Genomic DNA, 18,192 nt, shown 5'->3' with positions numbered 1-18,192 from the left:
AACTCAAGTTACAATCAGGGTTGAAGTAAAAAAAAAAAAAAGCTTTTCTGTGAGAGTGAGTTGGCGTTTAAACTTTTCTTTTACGCATATGATGAGAAAAAATGGTTTCACACGTTTTCCCAAAATACAGAATATAAATACCTTATTAATCCCAGAGGGAAACTCCTGATTGAATAATCGAGCGAAGTTTTGTATTTCGTGGTGGTATTTTCATACCTTAACGATCAAACGTGTAAAAAAATGGAATATTTAACACTGTTACGCAGTATACAGACAACTGAGACAGCAGTCAGAATATTTCCTATTTTGTCTACTTTAAATGTGACAGATTCAACATGTCGACGGGAAGGTTTACATCATGCAATTTAAGCTTTTCTACATTTCCTTATTACATTTCCACATATAAAAAGACAATAATTGAATTTCAAACTAATTGCAGTTAAGGTAACTGGAGCTATACGAGGCAGGGTCTCTGTATTTTCAGACTGTTCAGCTGTTTTCAGATCAAATTCAAACATGAAGGCATCTGGAGTAAAAAAAGAAAAAAAAAAGCCACTTGAGCTGCAATCAGACGCTGAGTGGAAAATAGAAAAATTGAGCTTCAAAATAATAAAAAAGCAGGAGAGAAAGCGTGCACAACCTGCTCATTTCGGGGGTAATTTCTTTGCACAAGGACGGTGTTTTATTGGGGCAATTAATTTGCATGAGTCGTGCGCGCGGCTCCGCCGTGCGGCCTTCACGGCTCGTCCACCGACAACCTTGCCAGAGAACTGACGCGGTTTCTCCTCCACCTCCTCTTCCCCTCTCTTCCTATCATCCCCTCCAGCAGAAACGCATTAAACAAACACACACACGCGCGCGCACACACACACACACACACACACACACACTTTACATGTGACCCCCTAACCTGGCCCCACCTACGTAATTACCGCATCAGAGGCGGTGAAATTCCTGCGGGTTATTTTGGAGAAACGCGCTGAGGGCGCGCAGCAGTAATTATCACGCCATTACAGCGCTGCTTTCAATTACGCCTCGATCAAATGTCTCCCGGCTCAATATTTTTTAGGGAGTCTTTTTTTTTTTCCTTCCTCCTTTCTTTTTTTAAACGCAGAAGTTAAAAAAAAAGACACTTTGCCTCCCCGAAGCAAAGCAGAAGACGTTAGTATTTCAATTTGAGGCAGACACAGAGAGGATTAAACGGCTGCGCTCGAAAATGGAAATGCGGGCCCTGCGTTGCGTTCACGGCTCGTTTTAATTACGCACTAATTTGCATTTACCCCCGTTATAATTAGAGGAGGAGGGGGGGGGAAACAAAATCAACAAGCTTTTAAATAAAAGTGTGACTAGTTGAAAATGAGAGGAAGCGGCGGTGAGGAGTTGGTGATTCGCTGCTGTGGCCTACATGAGAGAGAGGAGCGACTCCCTGCTGGGAATCAGACTGAGACACAATCCACTGTGCAGAAATAAGTATGACTTAACGGATCTTTATTGGATGAACATGTATGTAAGGGTGGTCGCCTTTAAAAGATACATTCAACATCTCACTGTCATTTTTGGAGCTAAAAGGAAAAAAAAAAATCCACATTTCCTCTCCAGTGTTTAAAATGCTTTGACTCCAATATCAAGCCAAGTGCTGCGGTTCAAACATGTCCAGTGTCACGACAATGCCCGAGAGAGGAGGTCTGGGTTCAAAACGTAGAGGCTAGAAGAAGAATAATTAGAATAATAATATTCGGAAAACAAAATGTCCCCTGGACAGCCGCCAGAGTAGTTCTGCATCTATACTTTTAGATTTAGAGATTTTCAAGACATTTCAAATTGCCAAAACATTTTTTTTTTTTCTGAGTAAAACAGTGTATATAAAAAGCTGAACTTTATGGCCAATTTTTGTTCTCTTTGGAATATTTGGAAAGATTTACATAGTTTTTTTTTTACTTGTTTTTTTAACTCCCAAAGTGGTAATAAACAATTTTAAATTCAAGAAAAAAAAACACCAACTAAACATGGTCACTGTAACTGACCCAAATACATATTTACATATTTCAGCTCCTCAGCGTCGCTGACTAAAAATCTCTGTCATCCTAAAATAACAAATTTCAGAAATAAAAACTATACAGGATTTGATTGGGTTGGAGGTAAAGAGCTGCAGCAGTTCCTGTGGCAGCAGAGGGAAAGTATTCCTCCCATCCAGACAGCTGGTGGTCCGAGCAGTTTGCTTGAAATGACTTCTTCTTCTTCTTCTTTGTGAAAAACTGTTCTGTTAAAGATCATCCCACTTTAAAACCCTTTCTTCGACGCTCCTGATGGTTTCTCTGGGCAGGACTCGAGCACTGTTTCTCTCTCTCTCTCCTTTTTTTTTTCATTATTTTCATTTTTGAAGAGGAGGACGGGGAGGAAGAATAAAACAAAGTCCGATTGCTGAGCGTTCCTGCTGCTATCTCACGGTTCATAAACTCTTTTTGTCTTTAAAAACAAGCAATAAGCTAATCTGGGACTCAAAAGAAGAGGGAGCAGGCGAGCAGGGAGGGCAACAACAAAAAAAAAAAAGCCTGATCACAAGACTTGGAACCTCCAGGAGGCCTGGTCTTTGTAGTCCAAGCAGTCTGTGGCGTTAAAGTTGAGCTTCCACGAGGAGGCTGCAGTCTGCTCTTTGTAATCCAGGCAGTCGGAGGAGTTGAAGGCCAGGCCGGAGCCGCCGTAGGCCTGGTGGTGGTGGTGGTGGTGGTGGTGGCCCGACGACTGGCTGATGTGGTGGTGCGGGTGGCCCGACATGGAGGAGGCCGTCATGGGGCTGAGCTGGTGGGGGTGGTGATGGGAGTGCATGGGGGCCAGGTAGGAGCCGCAGTCCACGCCGCTGAAGTAGGAGCCGGACGGGGCCGGGTAGCCCTGGCCGTAGCCCGGCGTCTGGTTGTAGGACATGGGGTAGGAGGTGGCGGCGGCGGCCGAGCCCGACATGGAGCGCTGCATGCAGGAGGCGTTAGACGGCGGCCCCGGCTCGGGCAGCGGCGCCACGGCGGGGGCGGGGGCGTTTCCGGGGGAGATGGCCGGGCTCCAGATGGAGGAGACGGTGCTGATGGAGGTAGAGGTGCTGCTGAGCGCCGCCGGGCCCGTGTGATTGGTGGAGGAGGACGAGGACGAGGACGAGCCGGTGCTGGAGACGGCGGGAGGCGTGAACTGGCCGCTGCTCTCCGAGCCGGTGCTCTCCCGGGCCGGGGACGACTTCTTCTTGGGCGGCCGGGCTTTGGCGCTGCTGCCGCTCTGCTGCTGCTGGCGACATTTGGCCCTCCGGTTCTTGAACCACACCTGAGGCAGAGCACAGCGGCACACACCGTCAGCCAGGAAGAACGGAGAAAGACTCCTCCGCCATGCTGGGAGTACATTATGGAGGAAAATTGGGGGTTATTAGCCATCAAGGTTCATTTCCACCGCGGCCCCTTGGCTCGGACCAGCCAGAGGTCCAATTTCATAGCTGGTAGACGGCTCTAAGATAACAGGCTATTGGGTTTCACCACACAGTGGGGTAACTCTAGAGCACCGAGAGGGTCGGGCCGTGTAGAGCGTTTTGTTTCACACACACATTCTGAAAATAACTCAAATTGTGAGAGACGGAGAGGCCGGCCTTGGTTTTCCCCTCATGCCTTTCAAGAACTGTATTTGTTCAACACTGTCGAACAGCAGAGAGACTCTGTGGAGCATTCGCAGGGTTAATCCAGACCAGCTCTCCTGTTTCAAATCAAACGGGTGTCAGTGGTGTTTAAAAAATTAATCAAATCTGACAAAACTTTAAAACGTTGTATTGTTATTATTCATTTATAACAGGTTCTCACCATATTTACCCATATTTAAAACACATCATTCAGAAAATTTATAACTAAAAGGTTCATGTTCTGTATAAACTGATGATTAAAGAATTTACCCCCAAACTGTAAATTAAATTGTGCAGAGATGGAATAAAGTAGAATTATTAACTTAAACAAGCAGATTTTCTATAATTGTTAACAAAACCTGACAGTTTCTTTCCCAGCCCGGACATATTTAATATTAATCTGAATCCAGCTTATAAATGTTTACTACAGTGGCTCTCTGAGGGCTTACAGCAGGCCTGACGCCAGCGGCGCAGGGATATGACGCCTGGAGGAGCGTGCGTCGTCCTGAGAAATATAGTCCCTCAATCGAGGTGAATTCACGGCTTCATGTCTTCTCTCCGGGTTACCTGCACTCTGGACTCCGGCAGGTTGATTTTCAGCGCCACCTCCTCGCGCATGAAGATGTCCGGGTAGCGGGTTTTGGCGAACAGCGCCTCCAGCACGTCGAGCTGCGAGCGGGTGAAGGTGGTCCGCTCCCTCCGCTGCTTCCGGGGGGTCGCTGGGGGGGAAACACACCACACACACTCAATACACACACCGGACTGGGGCTAAGTCTGATTAAATGCCCAGGAGTTAATAAAACTTTTTTTGAATTAAAAAAAAAAAGTTTAAGTAATACTACTGAAATAGTTTAAAATATACAATTATTTACAAAATTGTGTTTATTTGCACCATTTCTTATTTACTGACTCTATTTCAACGATGCCAATTTTAATTTACATGAAGAAATATTCCAGTGATCAGAGGTTATTTTTGGAGAAGCTGCACTTTAAGTGGAGCTCACCGGTTCAGACTGGGTTCAGGTGCATGAATCATTCAGGGTGTGTGTGTGTGTGTGTGTGTGTGTGTGTGTGTGTGTGTGTGTGTGTGTGTGTGTGTGTGTGTGTGTGTGTGTGTGTGTGTGTGTGTGTGTACCCGGGTAGCCCACAGAGGGGTGCAGCAGGTCCATGGCAGCCCCGCTCAGTCCCAGGCCGTTGACGCCGTAGGGGGGCTGTTTGAGGTAGGACATCATGCTACAGGCGGTCACTGCTCCACCCAGCTCAGGCCAGTGGTTCGGTTTCCCCCGATGCTGCAGCTTGACGGGACAGGGGGCCGATCCAGCACACTGCACCGCAGCACGGACACACACACACACGCACCGTTACAGCAAAACGTGCAGGAAGATCTGTCATCACACGTTTATTAACTGTAATAAAGCGATGAGATGAACGATTTCTGAACTAATTCTGTTTCATTATTATTATTCATTAATAAACTGCAACACTGAAGACAGAACACACAGATAAACTAGTCCAGGAAGTTCTAAAGAATTCACACTGCGATCATTTTTAATGGCAGCCCGGAATAACGCAGGTTAAACAAAACAGAACCTTTAAATCACCTACAGAGAAAAAAATCATGTTGAATTAAAAAAATGTCACCTTTAAGTGCTGAGTGTCTTCATACTTTTAAATCTGGAAGTTAAAGTTTAGAAATAACTTTTACGCATAGAAAGAGGAAAAGTGGCGCAAATGTCAATAAATGTGTTGCTTTGGATTTCAGAACACACCGCAAATTGTGTTTCCCACTTTTTTCTGCATATTGCTTGTTTCCATTAATTACCACATTTTTACACACAGGGTGAGATTTACTCTCATAAAACATTAAAGGTTTTACGCATTTGACCTTTTTTAGGTTAGTTTAAAAAATGAAATCCAAAAATGTAAAAAAATCTGCTGCAACAAAACCAATATGATCTGTTAAAACTGAGTAAATAATTCACAATTACAACCCAATTAAGTGCAAGTCTGGTGTGAATTTAATGGATAAGAGGAAAGTGGCGTGCGTAAAATGAGTCTCTGCATGTGTGTGTGAGTGTGAGTGTGTGTGTGTGTGTGTGTAGGCCTGCACTTTCTGTCACACACACATTAGAAGAGGTGGATCATAACTCTGGTTTGAACATCTCGAGTATTAAAAAGAAATAAATCACAGTTGATGACAGTATTTTACTGAAAAAGTGAATCTGCGTTTTAAATTGTATCTTTTTGGCTCTAATTTAAATCTCGAAAATTAAAAACGCAGCAACTCAGGACTCCTTTCTGAGATGTTGCTCTTTTTTTTTAATAATCTCTTCTTCACTTTATCTGAACCCTCCTAACACGATGCACATATTAAAAGCTCCCTATGTCTTTATTTTTTTCTCTTCAAATGTTAAATTGTGACATTAGATTTCAGTTTCAGAACTTCAGCTCCAGCTCAGCATTCCAGCTCTTTCTTCTATTTAAAGCACTAAACTGCAGGAAAGTAACACAAGTGTATGTAAATATTCAGCAGCTCCTTAAAGGTGACAGGAATTTGCATTTAAACCCAGAGAACGAGGTGAATTTTGTCAGTTTGATTTTCACCTCCTCTCTGCGGGAAGTTTGAGGAGTGTGAATTAAATTAGAGAGATTATTTTAACAACTGAGCAAAGAATCTGTGTATTCCAGAGGCTCGCTTTATATCTGAGAGTGGAAAAAAAGAGGGAAAAGAAAATGGAAAGCGCGTTTGCAGCTCGGCCAGGCCGGACTGAAAGCAGCAGATCTCAGTGCAAATGAACTCAATTAGAATTTAGATGAGACCTCCGGGGAGAGAAGGGCTCTTATCAGCACAAGAAATTAACAAAAACCAAAACACGCCTCTCCAATTATCTCCTCACTGCTTCAAACGCTTTAATGGACAATCGCTCTCCAGGAAAATAATAATATTAAGAAAAAAAAAACTCAGGAAGGAGTTTTGGAATAGAAATATGAAAATTATCTCCTCTTGAGGAAGTTGACTTAATTTATCCGCTTCAAGATGAAGTCCTTCACACTGCGTATTAATTGAAAAAAAAGAAAAAGAAAAGTGCTTCACAAAACGTGCACGGGCGAAAATTGAAACGTCGCGCGGACACATGTTAAGAAGGAAGAGTTTTAAAAGAAAAAGAAGTTGACGCTTTCTTCAGTCGGTTTGCGTAAAAGGTGAAAAACAACTAAAAGCGCGAGAAAAGTGGAGAAACTTTTTCTTTCTTTCTTTTTTTTTTTTTTTTTTTACCTTGTTTTGTTTGGGTTGGTTTTTTCCTCCTCCTTCCTTCTCCCCGGGCCGTCGGACCACAACACGCGAGTAAAATTATCCAGCAGGAGGAAGGAAGTGTCGCGGGGCAGAAAGTGGAGCAGCCGCAGACCGGCTCACAAACACAGCAGCGCGCGCACCGCGAGCCGCATCCCGCAGGAACAGAGCGCAGCCTGGACACACGTCCTCCGTGCGGGTCCCGACGACTTTACGGCCAAATAAATCAAACTCATTTGCTTTCGGGGGCTTGTCGCTGTCTGTCAGAGTGTTAAGGTGATTTCTAATGGAGACGGATGGAGATTGATCACTTCTCTCCGCCCCGCGCCTCTATGAGCGGAGGATCACCTGCGGGATCCGCCTCCCGCAGCCAATCCGAGCGCGCGGCGGCCTGACGGACGGAGCGCGCGACCAACGGGCGGCGGAGAGGCGGCGGGGAGAGCCCTCCACCCCTCCACCTCCCCCCCCCCCCGCGCTGCCCCCCCCTCCTCCTCTCGCCCGGTCCGGACAGCAGACGGACCTCAGAGCGCTTTTTTAAAAAGATGGAAATGTTTCGCAGGCCTGCAGCAGAAAGCTGCGCTCTGCCGAACATTCTCAGGAAAACAAGCTTTTTATTTCACAATCTGCACGCAGGGTTTCAACAGAAAACACACACGGAGTGTCTTTAGGTTGGATACGTCCTGTTGAGAACAGGATTTGTGGACTTTTCCTCAATCCAGGCTGCGTTTTCTGCTCCAATCTAAATCCGTTCCTTGGATTCTAAATCAAAATCTTAATAAATGTTTTCCTTACAGCCACAAAACACCAAATACAGCTGTTTCAAATGAAGTGAAATGTTATTTAAAATCAAGACAAGTCGTTTTTGTGAAGACTTAAAAGCAGCTTTGCATTGTTTTATGATTTAATAGTATATTTTCGAAAAGGCCGTGAAGTCGATTTCATTTTTTTATTTACACGCTCTGTTTTTATTTAATCCGAAAAGTGAGCAAGATGAAGAAAAAAGGAAGAAAGAAGTTAAATTTATCCATTTGATTTTTTTTTATTGTGATACCATGCACCCCTCTCCCCCCGCTCTCTCTCTCTCCACACACACACACACCAATCTCATGAATATTAATGAGGTTTAATCCCCATTTAGAATTACATTTGAGGATGGTTGACGTAAAGTTTAATAGGGATAGACCTCAAACTCACTGCGGAGAAAAAGAAGCAGAAGAAGGAGGGAAATCTACATTAAAAGCAGCGCTGTGTTGATGTATTTAACCCATCACACCCCGAAAACAAACAGTATACTTATATTTTAACCGCGTTGGCCTGGATGCAGCAGCAGCAGCTTCTCTTTGTGGATCTCTGCAAAAACAACTTTTGTAAAAGAGAGAGAGAGAGAGAGAGAGAGAGAGAGAGAGAGAGAGAGAGAGGAGGGATGGAAATTACAATTGTGTGTGTGTGTGTGTGTGTGTGAGAGGAGGAAGAAGAGGAGGAGGAGGGGTATCAAAGTAGGACTTAAAAGTCATCGATGAGAGCACTTTGACAGAGAAACTTAGACATCAATAGTCGGCGGAGCGAGAGAAGGAGGAACAAAGTGATGTTATGTGGAGGCCTGCAGTGATGCTGCCTGCAGAGGCACCTGAACGCACCACCAAAAACGCACCTTTCTGCACGGCAGCGCGAGCCTTCCCCTTGTTTTTACGCACGACTCAGTTATGAATGAGACGGTGAGGTGAGGGACAGCATGGCAGGGTTTTTTTTTAAAGATATGTGTTTGATTTGAAATAGGAGGTCAAACGCTCTGAATTATTATTTTATTTCCTCCACACGTGAAGTCCGAGCAGTCAGAGGGCCGACAAATAAAAAAAAAAGAAAAAGAAACAGCAGCACTCCTCCTCTCTGCACACAAACACACACACACACGCACACTCTCACACACTCACAGAGGCTCCGTTAAATTATGCAAAAAGGCCATTCAACAAATATGGCTCTCACTACACAAAAGAGACGGGTTATTCTGACATTTCCCTGCATTTCTTGTTTTTTTTTTTCCTCTCTCGATGTGAGTAAGACCCCGAGATAAACCCCTGAACAAGTATCAAGTTATCAAGTTGCACCAACCTTTTGTAATAAGAGTATTTTGTCTAATCCCAAATTGCAGTTGAATTTTCTTAATGCTGAGCTGGTAAAGCCTGGGATTAGGCGGCGAGGAGAGGAGGGGGAAAAGTTTTGTCCCTTCAGCCGGCAGGATTGGAAGCGGGGATCTGCGGGGATGTTGTCGGTGCTTATTAAAACGATGATGCATAAAACAGAGTGTTGTCGGAGCCCCGGCGCCGCACGCAGAGAAGCCGGGGCTCCCTCAGGACGGAGGCGGCCGGGCGGAGGCCGAGCGGCGCCCAGCAGCACCTGAGAGGTGAGGCCAGGCCAGGAGACATCAAAGCTCAGGAGATAATCCATTCAGCTGGAGGATCCTCTGCTGCACAGCAGCCGCAGCCGCAGCCGCGGCAGCTTTTTTACGCAGCGACTCGCTCTTATTCAGTGAAAACAGGGAAACTGACTCCAAATGTTTTTCACTCCTGCTTCAGCTGGAACATTAAAGCGAGCCGGATGATGCTGCGGAGGTAAGGAGGCGCCGCTTCACACGCTTCTTTCTACCGTTTCAATTCCTTAAAAATACACGCCAATAAAATGGGTTTGAAATTAGATTTAAAGCTCAAAAGAGTTTTTAAAATCATGACTTCAAAGATCCTGCACCAATCAAGGTAAATGGATTCTAAACTATTAATTATCAAGACTTTTTGCGCCAAAGTTGACTTTTACGCATAAAGTCTTCATCAATTAAAATGTCTCAGAGGATGTTTAAAGAATTAATAAGATATGTTTTAATTTAAATATGAGTGATAGGTAGTGTGAATATATTAAATATTTTACACGCGCGCGCGCACACACTCTCTCACACAGTTAAATTGTCCTTCATCGTTGTGGCTTCGCCACCCGCGATAAACGCGCGTTAATACAAAGTAAAACAAAGCGCCTCGAGGGGACGCGGAGAGCGTAGCGTGCGCGTGAAAGTCGGTCCCAAGCAGAGAAGAAACGAATCAGCAAATTAATTTGAAAGTATTAGAAAGGCCGGGGCGGACGTCTGCTGTCACAACCGATTTCCCGGCTTTAATGTCGGACGGGCGGCAGCCTGCAGGGACGGAGCGGAGTTCAGTCCGTCTCCAGCTCACCGACACTCCGCTTCACACCAAAGCTCCCATTTATTATCAATATCTTTATTTTCCAGAGTTGATCATTAAACCCTCTCACTCCATCCCTCCATCCTGCCCTCCTCCCGGTGACCGCGGAGCCTCTCCGGCTCTGCCCGCCGTCTCCAGCGCGCGCGGCCCGGAGAAAAACACCTGCTCGGTACAAAGTGATTTCTCTAATCTTCCTCAGAGGAAGCAGCTCAGCTCCGACCTCAAACAAAAGAGAGGAAAAAAAAAAAAAACCCTACAAACGCCAATTTTAATTTATAAACACGCGCGGGTCGCAGGGGAATTGAAGAGAGCGCGGAATAATAAGCGCAGCTAAACGCGGCCGCAGTGAGAGGAGACACTTCTGTGGAGCGCTGCAGCCGAGGGCGGGCATGCATCTCAATAAGTTAAAAAAAAGAAGTACGGAATATAAAAAAAAAGAAGAAAAAAAAATCTTCTTTGGATCATGTGAAAGGATGGAAAACTTTAAAGTGTGTGCGCGCAAATATTCTAAACGCAGAAAAAGACGATAAAATCCTACTTACCAGGATAAAAAATGCATCGCATTGGATTAAAAATCTGCATTTAGATGATTAAAACAATTAAAAACTTGCATTTCAAGCAGTTCTGAAATGTATCTGTGTTTAAAAAAAAAAAAAAAAGAAAGGAAAAAGAAAGGAAAAAAAGGCAGACGCAGCCCGGTGGAGTATGAAACCATAAAGGACTTTATTACTGAAGACTCCGGTTATGACACTGGAATAAATAATCAGATAAATGTTCACACAGTAAAGAACAGCTGCCCCAGATGTGGAGCTCTAGAAGGAGATGCTGATGGGAGCTTAACGTTTATTCTGCTCGTGAATACAATAAATACAAACCAAAATGCAACATGAAGGGTGAGACCAGACGCACGAACAAGCAGCTTACAGGAGCAAAGAAACGGCAATAAATAATATATATTTGTTGTTTTTGACTGCATGGAGAGAAAGAAGCACGCTGGAAGCTGTCGGTCAGAGCAGTGAGGAAAATATACAACACAGTGTTTTATTATTATCATCATCGTTATTATTATTATTATCAGTTTAATTTTTCTTTTGGTAAACTGCTTTCAAGCCAAGACAATAAAAAAAAGCAATAGGAAAAGTTTATGCAAGTTTATGAACTTTAACGCGTTCCCCAAGTTTTAAGATATTTTACAAGTAAAAACTTTAATTAAAAGATACACAGTCAAGTAATGAAGTAGCTGGAAAAAGACTGATGATGGAAGTTTCTTTTTTTTTAACTTTAAAAAAATTCCTGGAGCTCCTCATCACAATGAAGAAAAACTCACTAAACCCACTTTTCTTTCTTTTCTTTCCTTTCTTTTTTGTTTTTTTTTGTGCTGCAGCGTGGTTACATCCAAACACGACGGCGTCTCGGCGTCTCGCCTCTCTTTATTTATATTACATACAGGTACCGTTCAGGATGAAAGCAAAGCAGAGTCCAGGTGAAATGAAACGTTAAGGAGAGGCGGGACCGTCTCAGTCTGTAGAAAGCTGAAGTCTCCGCGGCGGAAAGATGCCGGAACACAACCGATATCGACGAGGATACATTTCTTTGATCGGCTACATTTGCAGTGCTTCTCTGACAATCACTGGAGGACACACTTCTCCTCTTTCTTGGCCATCTTGCCTTTGTTCTGCTCCAGCGTCCGCTCCAGGTGCTCGTCCTCCTCCTCGGCCCTGCCGGCACAAAGGTCAAAAGGTCAGAGGAGGCGGGGCAGGAAGGGGAGAGGCAGAGGAGGAAGCAGGTAACAGTTGGTGCCACCTGTGGAGGAGCCCGACGCAGCAGCACAGCCATCATCCCTCACCTGCCTCAACAGACCCCCCCCCCCCGCGGCCAGAAAGACCCTGCTATAGCTGGACTGCCCCCCCCCCTGCAGCTGGACTGCCCCCCGGTTCTCCACCTGCGCCCGGACCAGGGGTTGAACTCACTCTTTCTCCTGGGCGTCCAGGTCTCGGACCAGAGCGTCTCGTTTGTTGACCAGTATGACCAGCTCATCCAGCAGCAGCTGCTCGCGTCTCTTCTGGGCTTCGGTCTTCTGCCAGTCTGCAAACATACACACACACACACACACACACACACACACACACACACACACACACACACACACACACACACACACACACACACACAAGAAACCCTAAGTGAGACCGGGACACCCTCAGGACCAAAACCCTGCAGGACTCTTTTAACTTTTAGAAAAAAAAAAAGAAAGAAAGAAAAAAAACCTGCATCCTGAAGCAGGAACTCTGAGTCGGCTCGATAAAGTTCTGCATCTTCTGAATGATGATGATGATGAGGAAGATGTGGAGATTCAACATGACTCCTCATCCTCTCATGAACATGTGATGGAGTCCAGAGCGCTGTGCAAACACGCTCTGTGAGGGTGTGTGTGTGTGTGTGTGTGTGTGTGTGTGCAGTGCTGATGTGTTGACCTCGGTAAACACCCCGGTCATGTGAACCTGCCGCTCGGCGATGAACACACTGATACAGGAAGACGTTTCCCTCCCAGCAGCCTCTCCTCGTTCTCAATGCAGAGTGACGGATTCCTCCAGTTCAGGAAGTTCTCGCTGTGATTTTAAAGTTTTTAATTCACTTTAAACTTTATTCAGGACTGAAAAATCCTCTCTGACTGGTTTTTATAGTTTCAATAAAACTTCTACTTTAAAAGAGAGGTGAATGTCAACCCTTCCTGAAACAAACAAACAAGCAGGTGAGCCCCCGACTCTCCCTCTCTGGGCTCCGGGCTCTGAGCAGGAAGCGGCCCCACGGGGCCCCGCAGGGTCCAGGTGGGACCCTGATCCAAATCCCCTCAGCCGCTCCCCGGAGGAGGGGGGCTGCCCACAGGAGAGCGCTCGCTCCCCCCCGGGGCTCAAATATCCGCCTGGCGCCCTCGGCTCCCTCAGCGCTCCCCCCCTCCCTCACCCGAAAACTCACCCCAACGCCCGACAAAGACCGCGACTCCCGATGCCGCGGCCCTGCGGCTAAGCACAGAGACGCGGAGGACGGAATCCCTCCGTCGTCTCAGAAGTGTGAAGCGCTTCGTCCGGCGGAGGAACCGAGCCGCCGAGTTCTGTCGTCAATATTTAACCGTCTATCGATTCCAGAATAAAAGGGATCTTGTAAAATGTCAGTCCCAAAATAAGTGTGGCTTTATTAAAAATAAATATTTCCCCACCCTCCTCCTCCTCATTGAGTCAAATTGCTGCAGTCGGTGTGTGTGTGTGTGTGTGTGTGTGTCACGCTGGGCCCAGTGTGTTTGTCCTGAAAGGTCTGCTCTCTCTTCATTGGCCCCGCTCGCCTCTTTGAAGTCGACCACAGAGCGAAATGAACACAGTCCCAATATTTGGCTCTCTGCGATCTTTTCTTCCGCTCCTTCTCTCCCCGAGAAGCAAATTTACTCTCCTCAGTTTGTGCCGAGGCGTCGACAAACTCTCCAAAACGGACAAATACGTCCCGACCTGCCGCTTCAGGTTCCGGAGACCCGCCGCCGACGAGGAGTGTGTGTGCGTCACCACGTGAGTCATCGTCGGCTTTTTTTTGGAGATAATTGTGAGCCAGGAATGTGTGTGTCCGCCATCGCTTTCCCACAATGCCGTGCTGCCGAGGCCGGGCCTCCTCCTGCTCCTCCACAGCTCCTCTCAGCCAAGAAGCCAAAGTGCTGGTTGAACCGGGGGAGAGCGGGGGAGGCGGGTGTGTGTGTGTGTGTGTGTGTGAGAGAGTGTGTGGGGAAGGGGGCGGGGGTGCTGCTGCTGTCAATCACATGTGGCAGAGTCCCGCCCCCCTCATTAGGAAGGTAAACAATAAAAACAGCCGATGAGAGACGTGACCAGGCGACACCGGAGTGGGGCAGGCTGGGTAACCAGAGACGCAGGAACAAACAAAACACCCTGCAGCCACTCCGAGCCCCCCCCCCACCCCACCCCACCCCCACCCCAAGCCCCGCCCCCCACAGGAGAGAGAGAGAGGGGTTAAGGACTTAAGAGGAGTGTGTACAACTCACATGGTGGGTGTGTATTCAGATAACCCTCGCCGTGCACGCCAACGGTAACCATGTGAGTCTGCACAAGGCACACAAGAATGCGCTGGTTCAAATCCCCATGAACCCCCCCTGCCCCCCCCCGCCCCTCCCACCTCCCTCCCCCAGCTCAAAATTTATTCAAGAGAGCAAACCGGTCCAAGGCTTCGCTCTCTCAAAGGCGAGAGCAGCGTCCTGCGAGTCTCCGTCTGTCTCTCCGACGCCGACGTCACGTCAAGCAGCGCCGCGCCGCCAGAGGAGAAACGCACAAAACTTCCATCCTTCATCTTCATCTCATCTCTCTGAGCAACAAGGCCTCAGAAAGAGGGAAGAGGAAGGCTCGGACAAAGGAGGAGGAGGGGGGTGATGAAGAAGAGAGAGCTGGGGAGGGATGGGGACAACAGAGATCTAAATTTCTCCTCAAACTCTTCTCTCTATGAAGTCTTCAGTCTCTCGTCCTCTCAGATCTCCTCCTCCTCCTCCTCCTCCTCCTCCTCCTCCTCCTCCTCCTCCTCCCACAGCTCCGACCATAAATTGAAGCTGAAATCTTCAGATGATCGATGCTCGTCACCTGCAGCTGCTCTCGTCTCCTCTGAGGCGAGTCCTCCTCACCGTGAGAACCTGGACGCTGGATCGGATCAGCTGTGGGTCCGAAGACCTCGCTCGACCCTCGCTCTCTCGTCCTGCTCACGGCCCTGATGGCCCGCAGTGGTTTCTGACTGAAAGCGTTTTCTCCCTCGGACCACATGAAGACCACCACAGACCAGGAGGAGTCCAGAAGAGCTGCAGGCCCGGAGACATTCGGACCAGTCCCAGCGGGCCCTCACCGTGTTTCCTACAGCAATAATCCACCCACTAACTGGACCAACCAGTGGTCTTGATGTCCAACGCAACAGAGGCGCTTTTCCAGCATCTGCATGGTGCCGATCAGCAGCATGCTGCCTGAAAAAAACACAAACTTGTTGCAGCAGGAGACCTCGAGGGATGTATGAAGGGACGTCAGCCTCGTTTCATTCACCGTGAATTAAAAATAAAAACACCGACAAATTCCCTGAAACTGGGTTTCCACCAGTCGCGAGCGCAGACGCTCGTTATCGGCGGTTGCAGTCAACTCGTCGCCCTGAAAAGAGTCGGCGACATCATCAAAAGTTGCCCATGTGACGGGACTCCGTCGGAGCACCTAATCAATCAGGGTCTGTCGCACGCCGCCCCGATGTGTTACAAAGCCCAAATAGATTTACAAATGATGTGTGCGTGTGTGTGTGTGTGTCTGAGTGTGTGTGTGTGTGTGTCGGGGTGTGGAGAGGGATAAGCTCCTGCATAGGATTACATATTGATTTTAAACATATAAAAAAGCTTATCATATCAAACCGTAACAGGAAAAACTCGGGGACCCGGCTATGCATAAATCCCTTTTAGATGGCGAGAGGGCGTCCACTTTAAAACATGCACACACACACACACACACACACACACACACACACACACACACACACACACACACACACACACACCTGAAGGAAGCCAAGACTGAGTGTGTGTGTGGAGACACACACAGGTGTGAATGGGTAAGCAGATAAAGAGGGCATAGTGGATCAATTTTTGTGGCAGGGAGATGAGAGTGTGGCATACAGATGGCATTTTCCCGCCTGGCATCACACCAAGACGCTACACGGAGCCGGTTATCGTCGGGCACGCTCGTAAACAGCCTCATCTGCGGCCTCAAAGTCTGCGCTCGTCCCCCGACCGCTCCCCCCGCGGCTCCGGCGACAACCTGAGCCACGACGGTTTGATTCCAGGCTGAACACGACGCAGCAGTTTGAATCCGTCTCATCCAAACTGGAACGTTTCATTCTGTCCAGGAAACGTGAAAACGGAACCGAGACGAGTCGGAAATCAAAGAATAAAGCACGGTTTAAGTTTGGATAAGTCTGGATTTAGAAAAAGATTCTGTTTTTGTTAAGTTGTATGTTCTGTGTTTCGATCTCTATCAAACTGTTTTAGATAAGAGTTTTAATGTCAATTTTTTAATGCTAATTATTTCAATTATTGTACATTTTCTGTAAAGATGTTATTAATTTCATTTATATAATCCATTATCACTTATTGTATATTGGACATATTTAATATTCTTTAACACTGAAAGTTTAAAGCTTTTTATAAATCGGTTTTAATTGGTTTTGTATTTCCAAACTTAATCTTTGAAGAATTAAAAACACCATGAACTTATGTGAACATGTGAATGTTTGCTTTCTTCCTCTCATCACTTTCTGTCTGAAGATGCAGGCAGAAACCAGGAAGTGAAGACGACCGCAAATGATTCATCATTAATTATTAAAACCTGAAATTACATGTAATTATTCAATTCCTTTTATTTTGTTTTTTTAGAATGAAGACGTTAGAATTCTCACACTACATTGAAACTGATGCCAAGCTTATTAAGTTCATAAAATTCCACTGTAGAGGTGTACAGAGGTGAAATACTAAAATCTATGTCAGTATTCATGAAGCTGACTGAATATTCTGATTTATATCAAACATTTTTTCAGGTCAGTGACAAATATAGCAACGTTTAAATCTCTAACAAAAAAAGTCCTGATCAAGAACATCGTGCTGAAAACTGGAATTCATTTTAGAAAAAAAAGTAGATTTTAGGAAAAATATTCAGTGGAATTACGTGACTTTTTTTTTAATTCTGTATTTAAAAAAATGTTTTAAATTTTTTAGATTGAATAATATAAATTCGAGAAAATATGAAAATTCAACAAATTAATAAATTCGGAAACACGAGTGACTGAATCCAAAGAGGATTCAGTCAGTTTTCAGTCAGCACTCCATCGAAGGAATAGAACACAATATTTCAAATTTAACAAAAAACGGTCATGAGATGTGAACGAATTATAAGAGTTAGATAGAATTAACAGGCTGAAACCTATTTTTGGACTATGGAAGTAAAACAGAAAACTCAAAAGCACAGGGAGAACATGCAAACCAAACACAGACTGGATGCACTTCTCCACTGTGGGGCCTTGTTGTTATGAAGTGAACTGATATTTGTGTGATGTTTAATTCCTTAAATTAAAAAACGCTGCATGGCGGCCGCTTCCTCCAGCTTCATCCAGCTCTGTAATCGATACCTTCTCTCTCCTCACCTTCACTCTGACTTTTACGTCCTCACAATGTGTGTTTTTATCACTGCACTCAAAAGGAAAAAAAAAAAAAAAAACCACAGACTGCACAAAAAGGATAGTTTGGATCTTCTACCACGTTAAAAAAAAAAAAAAAAAACCCTCAGAGGGGAGTTTAGAGGAATTTGTCCTTTAGCTGAATATCAGCTTCAAAGTTGATTTCTCTCCTCCTGCCTCCTCTTTCCACCTCAAAGCCCCTCGTCTTTCTTCCTCTCCTCCTCTCATCCTCGCTCTCATGTGTCCAGAAGCTCACGTCAGCGGCACAAATGCAGAATAAAACATCCTGAGTCATAGCTTTTCTCCCCTTCTCCGTCGCTCTCCCTCCTCCGGGCTGCAGCCTGAACACAGGCGGGGCCAAAAAGCTTCACTTATAATCTCCGTCTCTTGGCTTACATGACGCCGCATGTTTGTGTCATTTTAAAGACGATATTCTGATGATTAACAGGCTCCATGAAGACACATTTTAATTCAAAGTCTCCTCGTTCTAAAGAAGAAGAGGCAACTCAAAGCAGCTGTGATGAGCTGCACTTATCAGCAGAGATAACACTCAATGAGCCTCATTAACATTTTACTTGTTGAACTGGACAAACACTCCAATGCTCAATCATTAAAAAGTAGTAAGTTATCAAGCTACATTGTGGACTTGGTGAGTTTTTCTGATGGCTGTCCTCCCAGCTGTAGCTGGGATTCAAACCCAGGTCCGACACACTCCAGGTCCAGACGGAACCCGACGCAGCGCCTGCAGTAATCTGGATATTGAAAAATATTCTCTGTGAATGGCC

At 45.9% G+C, this 18,192-nt stretch overlaps 2 protein-coding genes across 4 annotated transcripts in view; both read right to left on the bottom strand.

The window, feature by feature from the left end:
• Nucleotides 1-1,576: 1,576 nt before the first annotated feature.
• otx1 (orthodenticle homeobox 1) lies at nt 1,577-7,229 on the bottom strand. The gene is made up of 4 exons (XM_030107359.1): nt 6,924-7,229; nt 4,785-4,974; nt 4,217-4,368; nt 1,577-3,306 (listed from the first exon to the last, which is right to left on the bottom strand). The coding sequence occupies exons 2-4, from the start codon at nt 4,879-4,881 to the stop codon at nt 2,557-2,559; spliced, it is 999 nt and encodes a 332-aa protein (XP_029963219.1). The 5' UTR covers nt 4,882-4,974; nt 6,924-7,229; the 3' UTR covers nt 1,577-2,556.
• A 4,014-nt stretch (nt 7,230-11,243) lies between these two features.
• Nucleotides 11,244-18,192, bottom strand: part of ehbp1 (EH domain binding protein 1) — a 186,653-nt gene continuing 179,704 nt past the window's right edge. For all 3 annotated transcript variants that reach the window (XM_030107356.1, XM_030107357.1, XM_030107358.1), the window contains 2 exons: nt 12,136-12,250; nt 11,244-11,883 (listed from right to left, as the gene is read on the bottom strand). In XM_030107356.1, coding sequence (XP_029963216.1) covers nt 11,793-11,883; nt 12,136-12,250 — 206 coding nt within the window. In that variant the 3' untranslated portion in view covers nt 11,244-11,792. The remainder of the gene's footprint in view (nt 11,884-12,135; nt 12,251-18,192) is intronic.

The sequence above is a fragment of the Salarias fasciatus genome, chromosome 13, assembly GCF_902148845.1.
Source record: "Salarias fasciatus chromosome 13, fSalaFa1.1, whole genome shotgun sequence".
NCBI classification, from domain to species: domain Eukaryota; kingdom Metazoa; phylum Chordata; class Actinopteri; order Blenniiformes; family Blenniidae; genus Salarias; species Salarias fasciatus.
Note: the sequence above shows the minus strand (reverse complement) of the source record. Positions and strands in the feature narration are given on the sequence as shown.

Bases quoted from the DNA above. Each gene is read 5' to 3' on its own strand.
- otx1 (XM_030107359.1), bottom strand. From the start codon at position 4,881: ATGATGTCCTACCTCAAACAGCCCCCCTACGGCGTCAACGGCCTGGGA. The intron at 4,369-4,784 runs GTACACACACAC...TTTCCCCCCCAG, and splicing joins CCCCTCTGTGGGCTACCCGG to CGACCCCCCGGAAGCAGCGG. The intron at 3,307-4,216 runs GTAACCCGGAGA...GCTCTGCCTCAG, and splicing joins TGCCGGAGTCCAGAGTGCAG to GTGTGGTTCAAGAACCGGAG.